This window comes from Rhamphochromis sp. 'chilingali' (genome assembly GCF_963969265.1).
Source record: "Rhamphochromis sp. 'chilingali' genome assembly, chromosome: 11".
Classification (NCBI taxonomy): domain Eukaryota; kingdom Metazoa; phylum Chordata; class Actinopteri; order Cichliformes; family Cichlidae; genus Rhamphochromis; species Rhamphochromis sp. 'chilingali'.
The window spans coordinates 4,762,484-4,785,408 of record NC_137938.1 but is presented as its reverse complement, the minus strand read 5'-3'; the positions used below and the strand labels follow the sequence as shown (position 1 = coordinate 4,785,408).

The 22,925-nt window shown below is 39.9% G+C and overlaps 1 protein-coding gene across 1 annotated transcript in view; it reads right to left on the bottom strand.

Annotated features, from left to right (window-relative positions):
• Positions 1-857: 857 nt before the first annotated feature.
• The window catches only part of LOC308406217 (adhesion G protein-coupled receptor B1-like), a 213,550-nt gene continuing 191,482 nt past the window's right edge, over positions 858-22,925 (bottom strand). Inside the window, exons 28-34 of the mRNA XM_080897088.1 lie at positions 16,761-16,932; positions 15,443-15,538; positions 14,635-14,674; positions 12,151-12,812; positions 10,102-10,137; positions 9,803-9,961; positions 858-3,069 (exon numbers count right to left, since the gene is read on the bottom strand). Of these exons, the coding sequence (XP_080753214.1) occupies positions 2,875-3,069; positions 9,803-9,961; positions 10,102-10,137; positions 12,151-12,812; positions 14,635-14,674; positions 15,443-15,538; positions 16,761-16,932 (1,360 nt within the window). The 3' untranslated portion in view covers positions 858-2,874. The remainder of the gene's footprint in view (positions 3,070-9,802; positions 9,962-10,101; positions 10,138-12,150; positions 12,813-14,634; positions 14,675-15,442; positions 15,539-16,760; positions 16,933-22,925) is intronic.

Genomic DNA, 22,925 nt, shown 5'->3' with positions numbered 1-22,925 from the left:
TTACATCATATTGTTATCTATCCATCTTCTTCCGCTTATCCGGGGCTGGGTCGCGGGTGCAGCAGCCTAAGCAGAGAAGCCCAGACCTCCCTCTCCCCTGTCACCTCCTCCATCTTGTTTCGGAGAACACCCAGGCCAGCCGAGAGATGATCTCTAGCGTGTCCTGAGTCTGCCCCAGGGCCTTCTCCCAGTGGGACATGTCGGAATACCTCACAAAGGACGCGGATACTACGATACCCACCCAAGCCCACAGTTTCTCACCAAGGGCAACTCCAGACTGTGACAGAGTCCAGCCCCTCTCCAGGAGACTGGCACCATAGCCCAAGCCGTGCATTGATTCACTGCTATTCCCTATTCACTGCTCTCTTACTGTCTTACTCCTCTCCTGCACCCTCTTATTCTGCTGCATGTCTTTTTTTTTTATCTTTAGCTTGTCTATGTTTTTCTACAACTACTTTTAAGTATTTGCTTTACAGGAATCACTTTTGATTTGTCATTTGTTTAGTTTAAATGTAAAGTTTAATATACAGGATGTGGCTCTCCTCAGCTCAGGAGGTAGAGCAGCTCCTCTACTAATCAGAAGGTTGGTGGTTCAGTCACTGTCTGCTCCTCTCTGTATCCCAAATATCCTGGGACAACATAGTTCATAACATAATTCCTCTCCGATGCATCCATCAGAGTGTGAATGTCAGGGATGCCTTATTTAGCTTAAGGGCTTTCTGAGTGCTCAGGTAGGGTAGAATAGCACTATGTAAGAACCAGTCCATTTACAATATCCATGCCACATTGTCAGTTCAGGTTTTATTTTCTGAATCAAACCAAGTGTTTTGCCCACACCTACACAAATTCAACATGTAATGGCATCTTAGTACCACAGAAAATGGGAAACTAATGAACTCTGTGCAGGACTAAAACTGAAGTTTCAAGTTTGATGAGTAAATTGACTTACACCAAAACAAAAACAGCAAAACTTTCACCTTTGAAATAATTTCACTTTAAGTTGATGGACTCAGATCAATAGCCATTAAAAATAGAAATGCATTTCTGTACAAATTGACATTCAAGAACACAAATAGATTAAATGTTGTATTTCACAAATGCTCACGAGAGACTGTTGGCAAAACAATAACAAAAACAAATCATTTTGTAAGATCACATGATGTATTATGATGAATGACTGTGTAAGAAAATAAGCAGACTTGTGTTATTTTATTATATAGATATGCTTTTATTAGAAATAAGACACATTCATTTTGTGCTCTGAAAACTGTACATTAACAAAAAGGCGACCCCAGTGAAATAAAAACAGGAGTGAGGGGAGGAGAGAGAGAGAGTGTGTGTGTGTGTGTGTGTGTGTGTGTGTGTGTGTGTGTGTGTGTGTGTGTGTGTGTGTGTGCCAGGGTGGGGCGCAAATCAGAGGTCAGAGGAAGCAGGAGCGCAGAGGTCGGCAGTCAGGGTTTTTTCGACAAATACAGATCTGAGGGAGTGACTGGCGGTGATATCAAAACACACACTGTTACACTGTGATACAGAACACTCGTATAGTCCAATACCCTGAAAGGACAGGGGGAGGGGAAGGAAGGACTGGTATCAGAATAATCATGTTCATATTTATAATAATGATGACAACTATCCCCAAGCACAGTAAGAAAGATATTTATAGGCTAAAATCCATTCTGTAGAACTCTGTTGAAATAATTACAATGCTGTACATCAGGACTCCAAATGAGCCTTGTGCTTTCTCTGTGTGCAACCACCATCCTTTATATTACTCTACCTTGTATGTGTCATTATCTGTAATCATCATAACATATATATCGATAGATCTATGGATTTACTCATCTTCCATTTTTTCAGTGCGCGCACACACACATATACACACACAGTAATACCTTTTTTCCCTTAGCATCATGTTTGCATTAACTGTATCAAGCCTGCTTGTACATCAAGAAACTGACCCAACCAACTCGTGTTTGCTGTACTCCTTTTGGACGTCCACGTTGTCCCTCTTTTAGGCGGTATTGAGGTTGAAAAGCGAACAGAGCGCAAAGCCCGCCGGCATGCGCTCCACCATCTCTGAGGTGTCCGTCGATGAGAAGGCAACTTTCCATTTTGGCTCAACGTGATGTTTTGGATTTCTTTTTCTCACTCTCCCCCGTTTTTTCCCTTGTCGCTGCAGGGTGAGCCTTGGCCTACTATCGTGAGGGGTGGGATAAGGCGTTAGAGATTGTTGGGGAGCAGGGAGCGGCACTGAGGGGCACATATGGGTGTATGTTTGGCAGTCTGCCTCCTCAAATGCCGTGTGAATTTTTTCTTCCCAAGTCTTATGTTGAAAAAGAGAGAAATTCAGAGGCATGTTGAGCTGCATACAACATCAGAATTTGGTCAGGAATAAAGAGAGCAGAACAGCAATGCAACAATACTCTCAACAGTGAAAATAAAGAGACATAATCATGATTATTACATCGTAACCATTTAATACAGGGGTAAACATCGTGTGATTACCTTTGCTATGCTGTTTATTACATGACTTAATGATGCACATATAGCAGCTTTGTCTGCTACTTTGGCAATCTGTCTCCAGCGTAAGCCTGAAGATCATATACAGGAAGATGACCAGTAATTGGTGACTTCAAAAACATCAAATGAAACAGAGAATGAGACACCGTTATCTCATTCTCTCTTTAATTCATTAACTTGATTTTCTGTAATCGTGACTCTTTTCCTTGCCCTCCTTGCCCCCTCACGGTCTTGGCTACATCCACCCTTTGAATAGAAGTACACAGTAGGGCAGTATGTGTGTCGTGTGTCTGCTTGGTTGTCTGAGAGCTCTGGAGCGAAAGTGGAATTGTTTAGTGTGAGCCAGAATCTGGGTCACACCTCTGTCTGCAGGTCCATGATCTCCTGGCCCACAAGAGGAATGGTTGCACTGGTCTTCTCCCACTCTACTGTCTGCAGCTCAAGAGGGGAGGCCGCCACTGTCTCCAGGTCCTTCCGCACCCAGGATGGGGGTGAGTTGGTCTTACGAATGCCTTCCCACGCCCTCTTGCTCGGGGTCTGCTGTTTGTCCTGAGGGGAAACGGACATAAGAAAAAAGTTGGTTTGTCTCATCTATTAGAATCGCTGATGTACTTTAGCTATTTTGGGGGCTCTTCCTCACCTTTTTCAGTCAATTTATTATACCCTTACAGAATCAGTCTAGCATTTCAAATTGTTAACGTTCAACCGGTCACCAGAGACCCATCTAGGGTTACTGGCAGAGTTATGTTAATATGAAGTTATATGAAAAAAACAACAACATAAAAAAAGTCATGCCAAAATGAATGTATGAGACTTCACTCCTCTATCTCCTTAAACTATGCCAACAGTATTTAATAGGTTGATAAGCAAAAAACCCAACCCTAACCCTTACTTAAAGATCCCCAATGATCCCATATGAAGCTGAGATTAGCATTAGGACACTTTGTAGCACAGTTTTGTAGAAGATTTTGTCTACCTCTTTCTAAATGTAAAAATACTGGCGGCAGCTAGTGGTACCGTACAGCCTAAACTAGGTAATTTCAATTCACAAGATTTCCAGGAAATTTGACCTATGATCTTGACCTTGAGGTCGAGGTCACTGAGATGCAAACTTGTCTGAGATTTTGAGTGGACACACCTTTGGTATCAGTTTGAAACTCCTATATTGCCTCATTTTCGAGTTTTCACATTCACAAACTTGGGTGTCCAAACTCCCTTCCCACCCACCCACCAGGGTGACGACAACACCCAATGTGCATTTGTAGGTAAAACCTTCAAACTCACAATTTTGTAAGCTGAACATCATAAACTGTAATAATTGTTATTTAAAGTGAACAACAAAGTTCTCAAATTTTACATGCAGATGGGTGACAAAGAAAAAACACAATATCAAGTCTCGTTAGGCCCCTATACAGTGATAAAAACCACATGCTCTTTACTTCTGACCTCTAGTTGAAGTGTGGAACACGAGTTCTTTAAAGCATATACTCTCATTTGGTGTTTGGATAACAATAATGGAGAGTGCTGTTTAACCTGGGTTGGGATATTTATTTTCTTTGTTAGTCAAGGCTTTGTGCTTCAACCGTTGTGAGTGCTCATATAAAACAGTAATTGAAGCATTGTTTGGCTCGTCTTCCACTCAAATTGAACTGATCGATGTCCACCTACTTCAGTCAGATCATGGAGAGATATAAAGAAAAAAATTATCACTGGATTCAAGTAAGGCAAGACAGCAAAGCTGTTGTAAATCAATAAGTTATTACTATATTAACAGCAGCCTATCATATTGTGCTGCCATTTGTTCTAATGTGATGGATGGACAATGGAGCCGTTCCGTAATCTGTGTTTGATTTACTGAAATTCAGCATCATATAGACTTGGCAGCAAATCAGAAACAAACAGAATATTTAACCTATATATTTTCTGCATTACTTATTTACATACAGTCTGCACTGCTGTAACTGTAATGCACTGCTTTGTTTGTTAAAGTACAACGTATACTTCATCGAGTTTGCATGTATTCTCTCTGAGAATCAACTAATAAAAGGAATCAATACAGAAACATCACTGCTTGCTTGCAAAGCCATGAGCAAATATTATGTGCATAAGTTGCCATAGTCATTTATCCAGTATAAAAGAGATTTATGACATGAAAACTCTTACATGTGTCATAGTACGTTACTCTGGTAACTTAAGGTCAGAGTATATGATTCACATCAATGGCATGCTATTCAAACCATTCAGTAGGTTTACTGAATGGTTTGAATGATGAAACACTGTTCAGTGAGTTATTCTGGAAGAGACCCCTCCCACCAGGACAGAAAGAAATGTTTCATCATATGATAAAGGAGACCACTCAGGACAAGTGTGTATTGACTTGGTCCCCTCTATCAGGACAAGTGCACCCAAATCCACCCCACAGCATAACAGACCTAACAGATGCATTCTTGTAGGTGTTGATGCTTCAAATTGTTCTTAGAATTTGCCACACACCTATAGTTTATTAGTTGGAAATAATTCTGAGAGAGTCATTTGTAAACAAACTGTAAATGCCAGAGTCCTCATGTGAGCCTTCACTGTCAAAGGGGTCAGTCCATACAGAACACAAACAGAATCTGTCAATTCTGTTTATGTGGGAAGTTATGAGACAGAATTACCTCTCTGCTTGATTCCAAACTTGCCCCTCATAGTTTCATTCTTTATGCAAAGCTAAGCTAATCACCTCTCAGCTCCAGCATCAATGTGAGACAATGCCACATGAGTTCTTATCCAAATTTCATTAGCAGAAGCAAATATATTATTCGCCTACTTCCTAAAACAATACCTATACTTATAACTCTAATGACCACAGAATGGACGTAGATTGTTGATTCAATCTATACTGAGTAGATGCAAAATGTTTAATTACAGTTGTGGTCAAAAGTTATTATGGTCATGATTATCATGGTAAATTAGGACTTTTAATGATTTCTCTTGACTGTTCTTTTTCAGGATGGAATGACTATATAGCACACATTTTTTAATGATTTAAAAAAAAATTGATGTTTCAAAAGCATAAATATAGGTCAAATATATACATAAACACCCACTAATATTTCATTAAATGTCCATTAGCAAGTTCCACCTCGACCAGATGATTTGGTAGCCATCAACTAGCTTTTGGCATAATTCTGATATTTCTTGGAAGAACTGGTAGAGTTATTTAAATCAGGGGTGTCGAGCTCATTTTACATTGTGGCCCACACTTTGACCTTAAGTGGCCAGACCAGTGAAACTCCCCATTCTGTCAATGTAAAGAAGTTACATTTTTAATAATTGTTCTATATGGCAAAGAAAACGCTGCTGTGACAAAGAAAGAAATCTGTCAGCACGACTCTTTTTGACGTAAATTATAAGAAATAAATGTGCAAAATTATGGAAAAAAAATCTGGTAGCTCATTGCCCAGACTGTCCAGCTTTTTGTTTGTTTTAACTGTTCAGGTTGTAAAAAACCTGAACGACCATAAGGGAGGTTTTCATCAGTAGGAGAAACTGCAGTTAAAAGTCCAAAATTTTTGCTTGTGCTTGTTTGTGGTGAGCAGCAGATCAAACAAGTTAAGAATTATAAATTGAGTCAGGCCTGTGAGACTATGAAGAACACACATGAGGTCTAAGGCCTGGACAAGTCTGAAACCTTTTGACTTCCACACTGCAAAATGGCTGAAAATAAAAACGGGTTTCATTTTTATAAATTCTGTACTCAGCTTTGCAGTCTTGTTTTGTCTCTGGAACATCTGCACCCCATCCTTCTTTCACATAATGGTATGATCCCGGTCTGTCTTTGCATGTGATTGGCCGCATGGTGTGCGGCCCCCCCCTACCTTGTATGGATCTCAGCAGGGCTGAAGATTGGACTTTCACATAATGATGAGCCACTAATAACTGATATATGAAATTAGAGCTGGGCGATATGAGATTTTTTCATATCACGATATGTTTTTTTCATTTCAGGCGATAACGATATATATCACGATATAAGCCAAATAACTATATTTGTAAGATTTAAATGTGCCGTTGCTCACAAGTAAAATGTGAAATAATCAGCAGCTTGTTTTTATTTAAATATTTATTTCCCATAATAAGTTCAACAGGGTAGATGTACTTAAGGAACATGAGACTTTTTCAGATAAATAAAGGCAAATATTGCAAACTACACAAAAGGCAGCCGCTAAAGCGTTTAAGTTTCAAAATAGAACAAACGAAACAGACTACTAAATTGTCAATTCCACTTAGAAACAAAATATTAATTCTAAAAATAAATCTTAGTTTGTTTTACAGAAGAACAGACAAAACTGACTAACTTTTTTCAATATCAAATAAACTGAGAAATAAAAGGAAATTCTCAATCTCTCCTTGTTGTATAGCTGAGCTTTTCAAACAGTTTTAACAGTTACTTTAGTCTGACAAAAGCCGAATGATGAATTAGCGCTTCCAGTCAGAGACTGAGGCTACGTCCACGCGTACACGGGTATTTTTGAAAACTGAGATTTTCCGTTTTCGTTTTAAAAAATAATTCCGTCCACACATAAAGGCAGAAATGAAGGAAAACGCTGCTATGAACATGCCAAAGCAGCAGGTGGCGCTAGATTCCTAACCGTGCAGAAATGTTGGCCAATCAGAAGTCTAGAAGCCTCGGTGGGAAAAAGTAAACAAAGCTGGGGCATAGAAGCAGAACCGAGTCGTATGTGTGGAGGGACAGTAACTGTGTGTATATGTAAGCATTTAAACACTGCAGAGAGTAGAATTAACAGTAACAGTATTGTAGAAATTCATTTCACCGAAACAATAACGTGGCGCAGTGTGACGCATGCACCAGTTTATTGTATTTCCAGACTTGCTTTCAGCACAATTTACAGTGCACGCTACTCTGTTTTTTGTCAGACTTGAAATAGCCGAAATACCTTCACACTACGGAACTTCTATGGCTCTTCCGTTCGACAATCTCTCCGGCGTTGGAACCATCATCTGTTTTCTCTTAAGGTCACGCTCGGTTGATTTTTCTAGTCGGCACACTACTCATTTCCTCCATTACGCGCTGGCTGCTTCCCAAACAAACACACGTGCGGCTTGGCACTTGTGCTTTACGTAACAAGTCACGCGACGTGACGCTGCGGCTGTGATTGGTTCGGCTCTGCGCTACTTAATTTGGATTGGCTGACCTTTTTTTTTTTTTTTTTTTTTTTAAGAGGACAAGAGCGGCGAGCTCTATCACGATAGTTTAATTTCTCTATCGAGTAAAAGTTATATCGCGATACATATCGTTATCGTTCTATCGCCCAGCTCTATATGAAATTATATTGCAGACTGGATCTCGAGTCAGATATTGCTCCGGGCCATAGGTTTGACACCCCTAATTAAATTTTGATGGCTTTACTGAACCTGGCTTTTAAGCCTAGTCCACAAATTTCCAATAAGGTTCATGTTTTGACGCTTTGGGAAGGCCATTAGCCAAGCTTAAGGTTAGCCTGCTTTAAAAATGGAGAATGGGAGGTAGTCGTCCTTCTTCATTATTCAACTCAATATACAATATACCAGTACCACTGTAAGCATTATGCTACCATCACCATGCTTGACAGTTTTACAATCGTCTGATCAAATTTACTCTTCCAAACATTAAGACCATCAAAAAGGCAGTTGCTACCCTTTCTATCACAGCTCATGCTTTACTGAAGCAAGAAAGATGGTCAGGGCCATGGGACAGTCATACAATTCCTAAAAAAATAAACAGCCTCTGTGGGAAGCATTTTATTACACAATTAAGGTTGTGATGGCTGGGTCAACTTTATTATCAGTTAAAGAATTGAAACCCATTTAACCAAAATTCAACATGTTGTGACTAAAATCTGATGTGTCGCTATCTGCTGCAGCAACAAGTGGCATTGTTGTCTAAATGTGTCAGCTCGTTATCCATGAAAACGGGGCATTTATTATCAACCATACACACAATTAGGGATGCTCCTAGCACCATACTTCCAAGCTTATCAGAAGTTTACAAGTAACATTACACCCAGAGTGTGGCCTTATGAAAGGAGCCAGCTGAAGCCAACCTTTCTTTTCTTATGTTCTCATGCCTGTGGGTGCACAATATTTATGACAAGCTAAAGTACCAAAGTACTTTAAACAAATCATCTGTCCCATTTAAATGTTTCACATCTTGGCATTAGTATGGAGGGAGGTGGGGGTTGCCCTGGTTGCACGCAGATCCTGCACCACCATTCTACATATTTTTTTTTGTTATTTTCAGAATCTATATATAAGCTACATTTACTACCAGAACTTTGATGTGGTACCTCCATTTCAGTTTCATAGCATCAATTTCAATTTTATACTTCTATTTCTGTCACAAATATTTACATATGAAACTGACTGCTTGGAAAGAGATGCTGCATCTAAAATTGCATACATACTAAAATTCAGTATTTTGTTCGCATGGACATCTACAACTTTTATGAGCATAAATGGTATACTTAAAAACAGGAACATGTCTCTTCCTTAGCAGCTGCCTTGGCCAAGCAGCAAAAACAGAGAAAACACCAAAGAATTTTCAGCTAGTAGAAGAAGGATTCATTGAAATGCTTCTATCTAGGTAGCTCGGTGCAACCTTTGGTGTTATAATTTCATGTTATTGTTGATAAATTGTCTTTACTGCATAAGTCCTTGGTATATGCAGTCAGAGACTCAACAAATTGCAAATTCCACAGGTAAGAAGACAATTAGTGTCAAATCCTGTGTCATTTTTTGTCAAGTGAACTAATTGCTGCACTCATTAGTTTAAACTCATGCACAACACAATTAAGCACGTCGTTCACACAGTGTACGACATATATATGTATCTCCGAAGTATCTGAATTGGGCAATATTATGTGTATCCGGTTCGGTTTGTAGTTGGAGATTATATGGCCATACACAAATAATGCCTATGCATAAGTTAACACTGTAACAGGGGTGCGCAGTGAATTTTCCCAAGGGTCCTTCCACATGAGAAACCAATACAGAATTCAGTACAGCACATTAATCATTTGACCTCTTTTTAAGCTTATTGGAGTGTCCCTCCCAGTTTCTCATGTGGCTCCTTTGGGAAAATTAATAGCACACTGCAATAGAAAAAAATGACAATTTTGAAAACGGCTGCACTTACAAATCAACAAGCAAGTGTGGTAATTTTTGCTAATTATAGAAGGAAAGGGGAACATTAGATATTAGGGAGGGAAGGGGCAGAACAGAATAAATTTAAACTCTTTACACTCATGTTGGTCTTGTCGCTGCTGGCAGAGGACACACTCCATCTTTTGGCAGCTTTGGCGTCAACAGGTGGAGATTCTCTATCCTTGTCTGCACTGTGAATCTTCCTGTTCAGGTCCTGAAACATGTCCTGGTGGCGTTTCCGGGTGTGCATTATTTTCTACACAGGGACATTGCACGTTATGTACAAAGTAAACAGCACAGGTGACCATCACTCCTATTTTAAAAATAAATGTATGCAAAAATGTTGTGCTTTGAAGTCTAAACAGCTCTGTAGGAATCAAAGAGACTAAAAATTACCTCAAAGTCAAGCTCTGCATAGCGTGATTTTCGTCTCTGGAGGGAGATGAGACAGAGAGATTAAAGATGTGTCTTGATATTGTGTGTTTTTTGAGTAGCAAGTGTTTCTCGGCAGTTTTTACTGCGTATGTGGACATTAGGTAGTTAGTAAAGGGCGTCTCTGGGACTCAGAGAAGAGCAGTGAGTCATGAGGGAGGAAACGAGGTTTGCTGCTGGTCATTTTGATCCTGCTGGCACAAGTTTGCAGTAAACAGATTGTGACCGAATGACCTTTCGGTCCTCAGTCACAGAGTGGTAAAGGAAGACCTGACCTTCAGGCTGCCTGGTTGCCGTGGCAGCTGCCGTCTCGCACCAAATTATAGAAGTGTGTTTTACCCCCCAAGTGAAAAGACACCAGCAAGCAGAAGCCTGACTGCTCTGTGGCGATCTTATCCCGCCACTTCTGTCTGCAGTAGGAGCTCTATGAAAACTAACCTTTTCAAAGATGCCGCCATCACACGGGTGACAAAATGTTGAGATACTTCTTGTGATGTGAATTGGAGATTATAATGGCACTGACAAATATGTGGGATGGTGCATCTCTGTGGAGACCTAATTAATGTTGTTTTTTATTAGTCCACCAAGACAAGAAGAATCAATGCTGGCCATCTGTTTGCAAGCAAAATTACACAAAAACTACACAGCCCAATTTCATTGAAGCTGAAGTGGTGAAGCTCAGGGAAAAGGACAACTTGTTTTCTGTTGGATTGTGAGATGCAGCTGAAGGACTACACAGACCAGTGTTCCTCTTCTGTTTGTCAGCAACACATTTTACTGAAGAGCTGGAATCCAGAGAGCCTTCTGACCTCCTTTCTTAGGTGGATGAGGATCCCTTTGTTTAAATTTTGGGAGAATGTACTGTCTGAGTTTTAGCTTCGTCTCAAAAAAAGATAAAGCAAAAACTACCAGCCTGAAACCTGAACTATAGACAACAACGTATACAAACAAGTTTTGCTGCAGCCAAGTTTTTCTTTAAATTCAAACTCTTTCTTTTTTGCCCCTAGGCGATCCTCCTAACTCGACCACTCGAGCATCACTGATGCTGTAGTGGTCATACATCACCACATGTGGCACGCACCATGCCACGTAAATGATTCCAGAAAGCAAATACAAAAAATGTCACTGGTTTCCCAATTTTTCTATATGAATGGCTGCAGACCATGCAAAATAACACAGTAGTGTAGCAGTCAGAATGTTTGGCGTCATTCGCTAATAGGAAAAAGCTACAGCACCTTTAGAGTTTGATAGCCCTTTAGTGAGAAAGTTATAATAAATCGATGTGATAAAAATGAAAGTGACATTCACCACAGTGATGCAACCCTAAATTCTCAAACAGGCAGTAAAAGAACATTGAGACTTGTGAATTATATTATCACACATGATAAATTCTGCATGATGTCCATTTCCACATCACTAAACCCATCAAAGCAACAACAAAGTCATGTACCCACCACCCTGCTGTTTGAGAAGCACTCTCAATAATTCATTCCAAATGTGTTTTTATGTTCTTTCTCTACAACTGTTTACAAAAAGTCCCCATGTCCTGGGGCTGTTTCACATTACAACCCTTCCAGAAAAGAAAGGGATTTTTGTGTATGAGCTACAGAACTCGAAGGCCTTGCAGAGTTGTATTGACAGAAACCTAGCAGTGGTAGACAAGATGGCAAATGCTTTGCTTGAAAAGAAGAGAGTGGTTTGTCTGTTGTTATTCTGATGGGAATACACAGAATTCTACTTTTACTGAGGAAATAGCAAAATTGTTCGATTGTTAAATTCATATTATCGAAACTATCAATACCAAATCATATTAGCAGATTAGGAAACTCACTCAAATATGTGAGCATTCACCAAATAATCATAATAAAATGCCAGTCTCCGATACAGCCTACATCTGGTTGTTCATTTGAGAATTTATGATAAGCACAAAACACAACTCAGCATGCATGTATTATGTTAAATATGAAGTATGAGGCTGATAATTCAATACATTAAGAGGTTTTTCCGTCTTACCTCCAGCGAGCTCATGGACAGTGTGGAGACAGTCTCACTCTTGGACACCACTCCAGAATTTCCAGACTCTCCTCCGTCACACATGTTGTTGGCCACCTTGGAGTCTCTGGGCATATTCTGCAGGTTGTGCGCAGGTGAGTCTCTGTCAGAGCATGACACACTGACCTGGTCAGCAGGCAGGCTTTTCAGCCCAAAGCCAGGCACTGGCTCTCCACTGACAGGGTTAGCCAGGTGGATAAGCCTGGTCTGAGGCAGCTGCTCAATGCTGATGTTATACTTGGCTGCCTGCTCCTCTTTCCCCTTGGACAGTTTCAGGGTGCCCGTGTTGTTTGTCGGTAGAATGACATATCCCGGGCCTTTGCCAGCCCCCTCAGAGCTGCTGCCTTCACCGTTCCCTCGAGGCAGATCTCCATCCAGCTGCTTGAAGAGTTCGCCATCGCAGATGTAGATGGATTTGGCACCCGGCAGCTCGGTACTGATTCCTTTTGTGGCGCCTTTCTCCCTCCGCATCGTCAAAGTGTGGCTCGTATAGTCGGCCACATTCTGGAGGTGAACCTTGGCCATGCTGGCCGGCATGGTGTTAAAATTAGAACCTTTTTGAAGAGTGAGGGTCCCAGAGGAGGCCTTCTCCTCCCCCTGGAGGGATGAGCGCTTCATGGTGCCTAAAGAGACCAGAAAGAGAGAAAAGCTGTGTGAGATGCAATTTCTCCACCTGGGAATCTCGGGAAGAAACCAGCAGCGGAATGTGTGTAAGTAATAAACACATTACTTTTGCACTGTGTGAAACAAGGAGATTTTATAAATCAATTATTAAATCACTGAAATTATAAGATTCTTCCCTCTACGTCTGACAACCAATACAATCCTGGATGAGTCTCTTATTTTACTGCTGGACTGCATTTCAGAGCAACACACCTTGCTCTGGTTGAGCACCTTAACCTGATCTCTAACTGCTGCAGGTTGTGATCACAGTGGGTAACCAGAGCAAAGAGAAAAAACAAAACAAAGAAAAAAAACCTCCAGTGCTGACAGATTCTCTCTGGGGAAGCAGAAAATCATATCCCGGCCAGCCCCCTAGCTGGTAGGAAAAATACAAGATGGAAGGACAAGGTTAGCAACTAATAAACTTCCAAACTAAGAGTGATGGGATTTTTTCAATTGTGGATGACACTAAAGACAAAAGAAAGAATAATGCTACAGTGACTTGTAAATGGACTGGTTCTTACATAGAGCTTTTAAACTCCATGAGCACTCAAAGTGCTTTACACAGCCATTCAAACAACATTTTTCTATACTCTTCTATCTAACATTTGTACACATTCATACTCCAACGGATGCATCGGACATATGGCGTGCAGACTGGAGCAGAAGGGGATCGAGTACTGTTGATGACTTGTCAAAAATACCTGTGTTGCCTGTCTACATAAAGTCTTGGCCTATGACTTCAGTTTTGCCATCATTACTACATTGAATACCTGCTAAACACATCCAGAAATCCTAGAGCGAGAGAACTGGAGTGAAGAAAGTCAAACAAAGCCACACAGTATAGTATTTTTTCTCCACATGAGGACATACAAGTGCTTGCAGTTCTATCAATATGCTCGTCTTCTAAAAGGTATTGCTTTAGTGCACAAAAAACCTCCAGACCTCTGTGTCGCTTTCCGGTGTAAAGTCCTGGAATTTCTTCACTAGATTTTCATTGGAAAATGCTTCCTACAGCAAAAGGTTGTAACCAGTTTTGACATGAGTAACGTAACATTCAGCTGGGTACGGCATGACCTTGTGGCCCAAGCTTTTTCACAATAACAGCATTTGGCATATGGCAGCAAACATATCCTGCACCAGGTCGAGGCTGCTGAACAACATCAGACAATGCTCCGTACTAAACATCCCCTGATCGTTTTCTGCCATTCCTGCTCCCTCTTGACAAACATTAAACATCTCTCATTTCTCTCTGCTCTTTTCTGTCTTCCCTTGCTTGAGCCTGTCTGCTTCTGAATAGCTTTTCTCTTCCAGACACTTTTCTTGATATCTTGTCTCAAGAGGTAATCAGATTTTCACTCCCAGTGGATTTTAGAGCATCAACCAGTATCTGATGCAGCGCTGTTGGGAGGGACTTAATTACACAGCATCAGTGTAGGAGAGGCTCAGACAGCCATATTTATCTGCATATAACTGCTCAGCACACATTCATCCCACTCCCATCAGCCTGGGATAAACGGAGTTACGCAGCAGTGATGTGCTGCATCTCTTGTCAAAACAGCTCCTTGGCGTAGGGAGGCTGCTGTGATGTTGACTGTACGGCACAAGCGCAAAAATGAGAGGGAACACGGCTCACATCTGTTCCAACAACAACGAGGAATTTGACGCAGTCAAAATACAGAGAAGGAGGCACAAGAGACATCTGTAGCATCTGAGAAACAGTTCCCAAAGTCAAATCAAATGCAAACACACAAACTCAAACACGCTCAACCTGGAGCTTACCTGATCTGCAAGCCATATCCACATCTTTCTCAAAGTCAGTCTGAGGACAGAAAACAATAAATATTAGATTAAGTGTGGAGACGTGGGAAAAATATCATATGGGGGGATTTTAAGCCTTTATTTGGCGACTGCAGTGAAGACAGGAAATGGGGAAAAGACACCAGGGAAATGGTCCAGCCTGCATCAATCAATGGAATACCTGCTCAGGGCACATGCACACTAACTTTTAGCTATCAAGTCAATGTGATGGTATATTTTTAAAGCAAAGGCAGATAAACATTGAGAAAATGAAGACTAATCAACAAAACTTAGATTCATTAATAATCAGTTTTATTATATTTTTTTTATTTGGATACAAGCTGAAGAGAAAGAGCTTTGGGTTTTGTAGAATTTCTTCTTGTAAGTCACTCTGACCTCTTCCTAAATTGTTTTATTCTAATCATGATTCTAACACGATGCCATTTCCTAAACAATGCTTTGACTTCATTATTTTTAATAAATTTCTATTAGGTTAGTTATCTTGAGGGGTTTTTATAAATATTTTCAAGATCAGAATTTAAGAAAAAAAATATATGTATATTTTCCATAAAATTAAACATATGCTTTAGTTCTCTCGTGCTCTGAGATGAGAAGATCAGAATTTGGAGGACACAGGTCTTGAACCTTTTCAAGCTGTTTAGAAGTCAAAATTTCAAGAATGGAGCAAAAAGTGCGTACCCCTTTTTGTGCTTTATTATTCCATAGAGTTAGTTATTTTAAATATTCTCTCACATCATATCAAATTTCTCCAAATTTTAGCTCTTCATACCATTAGCTGAGCATGGCCATTCTGAAATGAACCTCCTGAATCTCCATTGGTGTCTTCCTGTCGGTCCACCACACGACACTTCACTGCCTCCTGAACCTGAGGCAAATCATCAGGGCATAGATCACGATCTTAATACAGACAGAGTAATAGGACATGCAGTCCTGTGCGAAAGTTTTAGGGAGGTGTGGAAAAAAAATGCTGTAAACAAAGAATGCTTTCAGAAATATAAATGATTGTTTATTGGCTCCAAATGTATTCTGCAGCAGGACGACGACACCAAACACACAGCCAAAGTCATTAAGAACTATCTTCAGCATAAAGAAGAACAAGAAGTACTGGAAGCAATGGTACGGCAGACAGAGCCGTGATCTCAAGATCATGGAGTGTGTCTGGGATTACATGAAGAGACAGAAGGAAGTGAGGAAGCCTGCATCCACAGAACATCTGTGCTTAGTTCTCCAAGATGTTTGGAAGAACCACCAGCTGAGTTCCTTCAAAAACTGTGTGCAAGTGTGCCTAGAAGAAGTCACCCCAAATATCAATTTGATTTATATTTCTCTCTTGTTCACTCACTGCATTTTCTTGATTGATGAAATCAAATGATTAACACTTCTATTTTTGAAAGCATTGTTTGATAACATCATTTTTTCTCACCTGCCTAAAACTTTCGTCTTTTAAACATATACAGTACTGTGTAGAGGCTTTTAATGAATAAAGACGACAGGCTCGAGAGGATCTGACTCCACATTGGCTTAAGTGGGGTCAGTTTAGGATTCCCAGATAATAAAGTATACATCATACAGTTTGTCACATTTCAGCTATCAAACACTCTTTGATAAACTCTCCATGAGAGATGCCTTACAGGTTTTTCATTTTGTGAGAAATGACAATATAACTTACCTGCTTTTATTATGAAAGGGATAATTTTTTACACATTTCATACGTACGTTTGTATAAAAGCGAATGACGCTTTACTCTAAATGAGTCGAAACCAACATTTATGAGTCCATGTCTTGTTAAATAATCTAAATTCATCTTTCGGGGCTAGCATGGTCACATCTCTTAAATGTTCACTATCCAATGGGAAAATTTAAGTCAATGAGACTCAAGCAGACCCTAGTGGACTTGGAAAGTATCACCACACCTGACTGAGATGACATCCAGAATTGTATAATATGGTAGCTTGCTGTAGCTCAACATATTAAATCAACACATCACCCACTACAGTGGTAGTAGTCAGCAAAGAATCTCAGCTGGAAGTACTAGACAGGACGCACAACTACAAACAAAACAATAGGGTAGCGTTCCTATAATATACCTCTCTGCGAAGGATGCAGTGAACCATGACAATGACAAAGCCTTCCAGTGAATCAAACACAGCAAAAAGGATCTGGAAGAGCGCAGAACGCCGGTCGGTGATGGCCAGGACAGCTGACATCCACGTGAGAGCCAAGAGTGGCAATACCACACAGGAGCTCCACAGTGACGCCCTACAGAATGGAAGGGGAACTGTAGTCAAGAACAGTACAACCCAAACTTTGTGAAGGCAGGACTACAGTGATTCCTAGCCATTGCATTCTAAGATAGTTAGAATTATTAGCTGATTTTATATTCAATGCCCTATAAAACACACACACACACACACACACACACACACACACACACACACACACACACACACACACACACACACACACACACACACACACACACACACACACACAAAAACAAGGTTAAACTGATTTCTTTTGCTCAACTGGACCTGTTCACCCTGTTAGCATAGTGTTAGCCTACAACTCTAAACATGCACTAATACAGAACATCAAACAAATAATTATGTTACCAACGCAAACAAAAACATACATCCATTATTTGCTGATATATATGTTTTTAACTCACATATATTACATGCATGTATGTTTAAGATGATTCAGTCAAACCATAAAGGATCTAGTGCCACAGGAAAGAGAGGGAGGGAGGTGAGCAGTGGGGGGAAAAAAACAAGTGTAATGAGGCTGAAACAGAATGCAGACAAACAGAAGAGGCAGAGCAGAGGAGGACAGACAGAGAAAGAGAGAGAGAGTCTGAAGAAGTGTTATCCCCTGACTCTTTCCATTTTTCTAATGCAAATACTGATAATAAACTAGCACAATAACTACTGGGAACGACTGTACCCGCAATGAATGTGGTGAAACAGTCTTTCATTCAGATCCTCCAAATGAAGATAATTAAGCAGGCTAACTTTTAATTACAAACTATCCCAGAGGTGGAAAAAAAAGCACTGAAGACTAAGTCAGACTAAACTAAACGTCTGCTCCAAGTTGCAATTCACACCCACTTTCTCTTTTTAAATTATTTTTAAGCTGTTGTCAACAATGCTTCATATATTGTAGGTCTTTCATATTCAATTGATATCCAGAGACTGAGCTTACAGTAAACATTACTGAATAAAATGAATAAAAAATATTTTCAACTTGTTCTGATATTGATTATTGATGTGTGTCAGACTTATTTTAAATAGACGTATTAACATGGATTAAAAAAAATAAATATCTGATTTCGCTGCAGTTAATACCACTAGCTAATGTCTCCCATAGCCGCCTTGTAGATCTGGTTAGGGTGTAATATTTACACCTTTGGCATACCAAATGTCCTATAACAGAAAAACTAGAGCAAAAATGTGTGATTTGAAAGATTAACTCTTCTAGCTTGCGAAACTATGTTTTATTAGCATGTGGCTGAAATGCAAATAAGTAGGTTTTTTTTCTGACAGATTTTTACTTTTACATCCTACATTTTAAACAAATATCTACACCCCACATAGCAAGGAGGTCTGGCCCGGATCTGGTATCAAGCTGGCACTGCTGGCTGACTTCTGGCATGACAAGACGTATGTCATCCAGATATGGGCCAGGCCTGGCATAGATGGCACTGTCTATGTGATGGCATGCAATATCTGGCTCGATTGCAGTTTGGTTTATGTGGCCAGGCCCATGGAAAACAGGTCTGGCCGTGATCTGGCATCAAGCTGGCACTTCTGACTGACTGCTGTCATGGCAGGGTGTATGTCAACCAGATGTGGGCCAGGTCTGGCAATGATGGCACTATTTATTTTCCTATTTTCCTATTTTAGCTAGAAGACCCAAATGCGATGTTGCAATACTATACTGCTATGGTAGCCAACGTTTCAAATGCAGGTTTGATAGGTTACACTTTATCCAAAACCTAGTGACGGTTTACTCATCCTTGCCAGTGGGTAGCTCAGGAAGGAGAGCAGGTCACCTTGTGATCGCAAGCTTAGTGGTTCGATCCCTGACTCCTCCAGTCTGCATGTCAAGAGTGTGAATGTGTATGAATGTAATTAGGAAGCACTCAGTTTAGAGAAAGTGTGGGATTGGGTGAATGTGGCATGCTGTATAGAGCATTTGAGCAATCCGGGAGACTAGGAAAGCATTGTATAAGAGTCCGTCCATTCACTGTCTGAGCAGAGTTTCGTCATGTTACTTTTGCACTATTATGTTCCGGCATATATTGTTATTACATGGCTTGATTAAGGTACACATTAGGCTGACATCTGGGGCCAGAGCTGAAACTGTTCTGGGCCAGCACACGGCCAGCAGTGTGTCTACAACTGGCCCGTGGCTGCACACAACTTACACATGGCCCACATACCGCAAAGAATGACAGCCCTTTGGTGGCCACAGACGGGCCAGCACAGGACCACCAGTATGTCTGCAACTGGCCTTGTGCTGGCCCATGTGTGGGCCACCTCTGGCAAACCAAATCTGGGCCACCAAAGGGCCGTCATTCTTTTTGGTAAGTGGGCCATGTGTAAGCACATTGTGTGGGCCAGATCCAGGCCATACCAATTTTGATATGTGGGACTTTCCACTCCTTACAGTTTCAAAACAGTATTATTGTACAGTCAACCTTACAATGTAAAGTGCCTTGAAACAACTGTTGTGATTTGCTGCTGCATAAATAAAATTGAATAGACTTGTTACTTTTGTTTTAACGCATTTGAAAGTAAAATGTTGTGGCAGGTAACTCCAAATTCAACGTTTCTATTAGCTGAACAAAAATCAGATAAAAAACAAGCTGTTTGTGTGCAGTTTATCTCACAGTGTGTTGCTAGCTAAAGGTCCAGCTGCTGTATTTCACAGGGAGAGAAAAGAAAGAGAGCTAAGAGGTTAGATATAAAAGTAGAGACTGCTCCGTTGCATTTGACAAATTGGAAATTTAAAGCTTACATGTAAGTCCTCGTGTTTTTAAATCAAGTACTGGGCCTGTACATGTGACAATATGTTTTTTTCACATTGTGAGAGATGCTGCAAAACAAGTGTCACTGTTTCATTTAAAGGTTGCATGAAAGTCCTCTGCAGGTTAGTGCAGGATAAACAGCTTAGTTTTCTGTACTGTGATGGGTTTAGAACAGCTGATAACAGCCTGTACATTAAGAGTTATGATTCTTCCCTATGCTGAGCCATTTCAACATCCCCCATTTGCTGAATCCCACTTTAACCTCCTCCCTACTCATTTCCTGTTTAATGTAAGCAACAGAAAACAGCGATTTTTTATTTCCCTTCTTTTTCTCTGCTCATGTTCTGCTTAACAAATTCAAGATGAGAATATTTATTAGAATTTTGATTCTAATAAATATTCAGGCTAATATAAAGTTTGTATTCCCATCTACTTATATTATTTTATTATTACATTAACATAGTACAAGGTTCAGTTAGCTTTGCTAACAGCTAGTAGAAACATCATCCAAAGAGCTACTTTTTACTTTCTTACTTCAGAGTACACTTCAAAGCTGAAACGTTTTCACTTTTACTAGAGTAAGAAATTGAACCAGTACTTCAACGTTACTGAAGTTTTATTTTTTAACACTGGTATCTGTACTTCTACTTAAGTACACAATGTCTGTACCTTTGCCCCTCTGACCTCTACCCTTAAATGGTTTGCCAGTGAGAAACAAAATAACATTCAAGGAGGTGCACACTTCCTCCAAGTCATGACTAATCAATTCATTTTTACACAATCACTACAAATCATGAACAACAGTGGAATTAAGTCTCTGGTAACTTTCATTATTTACCACATATCTAAATTCTCACTAGCCACACAGTGGGTTTATTTAAAATGTTCTGTATGATCATTTTATCTCAGGATAAAATATTTCCTATTTGTCAAATGTTTTTTTGGTCAACAATTCATATTTTCTAAACTTGATATTTTGCAAAATGAAACCTGGCATCCATATTTAGAACGTAGAAAACAAAAACAAAGTACAATGATGGGAAACCCATAAATAACTGAAAAAGCATAGCTAATTTCCACCTCTGGTAATAACCTGGGCTTTGTTAAAAGCATATCACACGTTTCTTTTGTCCCATTGTGCGGAGACTTTTCCACCCTGCGAGCAGTAAACCCCTGTGCAGCATCACTGTACCACGTCAGTGTCTGCACTGGCACTTTACACTTTAAGTGAGTTCTTCTTCCCCACTGTCACCAATTGCTTTCTCAGAGCAAATACATAATATTTTAAATATTACTAATGATGAGATTTTGCATTCTATAAAATAACTATGCTATTGTGTTAATATATTTATAAACTATAAACTATCAGCTTTACTTAAGACCTAATGCTTACTTTTTTCTCTACAACAATCCAATGATAATTTACACACAGAAGTTATGAGACATTTGGTGACCAAGTGGCTGTCATTTGTAATATCCTGAAAGCAAACACTGTTTGCCTCAATGGCAGCTTTACACAATGCTGGTAATAATAATAATGACCAGCTCAAGCAGGTAGTCACCTGTAATAATTTTCAGTTAGCATGGAATATTTTGGTCAAATGTTAACGGACAAATTCCGGTACCTGTGATTACAGCCCAGGCCCGAGTTTAAGTAAAGCATCTCAAAATCAGCACAGAGGCAAAAATACACATCTGGGCACTATAAGAACTTTCTGATCAAGAAAATGAAGTACTGCATTTAATCGCCTACTAGGGCTGGGCGATATGGCCTAAAATTCATATCGCGATATAATTTGAAGCATGTGCTGTAACGATATATATCACGATATATTCTTTTCTTCTGTATAACGTATTTTCCACACTATAAGGCACACTTAAAATCCTTTAATTTTCTCAAAAATCGAGAGTGTGCCTTATGTATGAATTCTGGTTGTGCTTACTGACCTCGAAACGATTTGGGCGTGCAGAAATTTGTTTAAAAAATGTTTTTAGGGACAATCGCATAGCAGGATGCTATACACGGGCCAAACTTCAGTCAGGAGAACAACTGAGATTATTCATCCACAATACGAGGTTAGTTATTAATATACTGCAACAACATGGAAATAGAGCAGCTGCGAGAGAATTCAGCATTAATGAATCAATGTTATGGAAGTGGAGGAAGCGCAGTTTTTGGCTTTCCCCATATTTCAAAAGTGCTTCATCTCTTTGCTATGACTGTCGCCCGGCATAATTTGCAGATTATAATGGTTGTAGCCGCTGCGATGCTTTTGACCAAAACAGGCGCAGCTTAACGACATCATCAACATGCGCTATCGCGATAGAGCGGTATAGTCAAAATCTCTATCGTTGGCCAAATTTATATCGTTTCTATTGTATATCGTATATATCGCCCACCCCTATCACCTGCCCTCTAAATTGACAACCCAAGCCCAACAGAAATGTTTAGGAGTAGAATAAAGCAAAACCAGCCAATAACTGCTCAGCATAGAAGCTGGAAGTATGCACTGTGTCTTTTAGACTACAGGAAATGTGAATGGAGCTGGTTGAGGGAGTAAAAAACGTCCTCCTTAGCTTTGTTTAAAGTTTAGGAGGACGACTTTGTTTCAAAATCAGAATAGGCAGGTCTGTGCAAATGTATAATAATAGTTCAGTGCAAATCCCACAGAGTACTGAACATATGCTATTTTGTAATATAATGTCTCTGTCCCAATAACTAGCTGCTCAAACCTTCTCTGGGCAGCAAACCATTTAGAAGAAAGTTTGCTTAAACTTGAAGAACAAAACCAGCTTGTTTCTGACAAAAGGGTGGCCCCGAGGTCCAGTATAACATAGATGAGGATTGTGTTGAACTATAAATGTAGCAGTGTCCAAGAAATGTAGAATATAGAGCTGTAAATGAGCAAAATGGGTTTACCTTAAGCCTGTGGCTATTGGTCGTATTTCTGGATTTTAGAAAAGTGTAACAGACATACTGCAAAAAAAGAGGACAACTACCTTCCCTTTTTCTAATCAGATTCTATCAGCACAGTCTCTAAAAGCAGAAAACTATTGCCCAGGCAATAGTTACATAATGGTCAACCTAAGAACTTACAGATGACAGCAAGGCACATCCGCCCACCCACACAGACAGACAATAAATATAAGTATATGCTAATACCCCTTCAATATCTGCTTCTTTATCTCCTATTAGACAAACACACAAACACGCATTCTCATT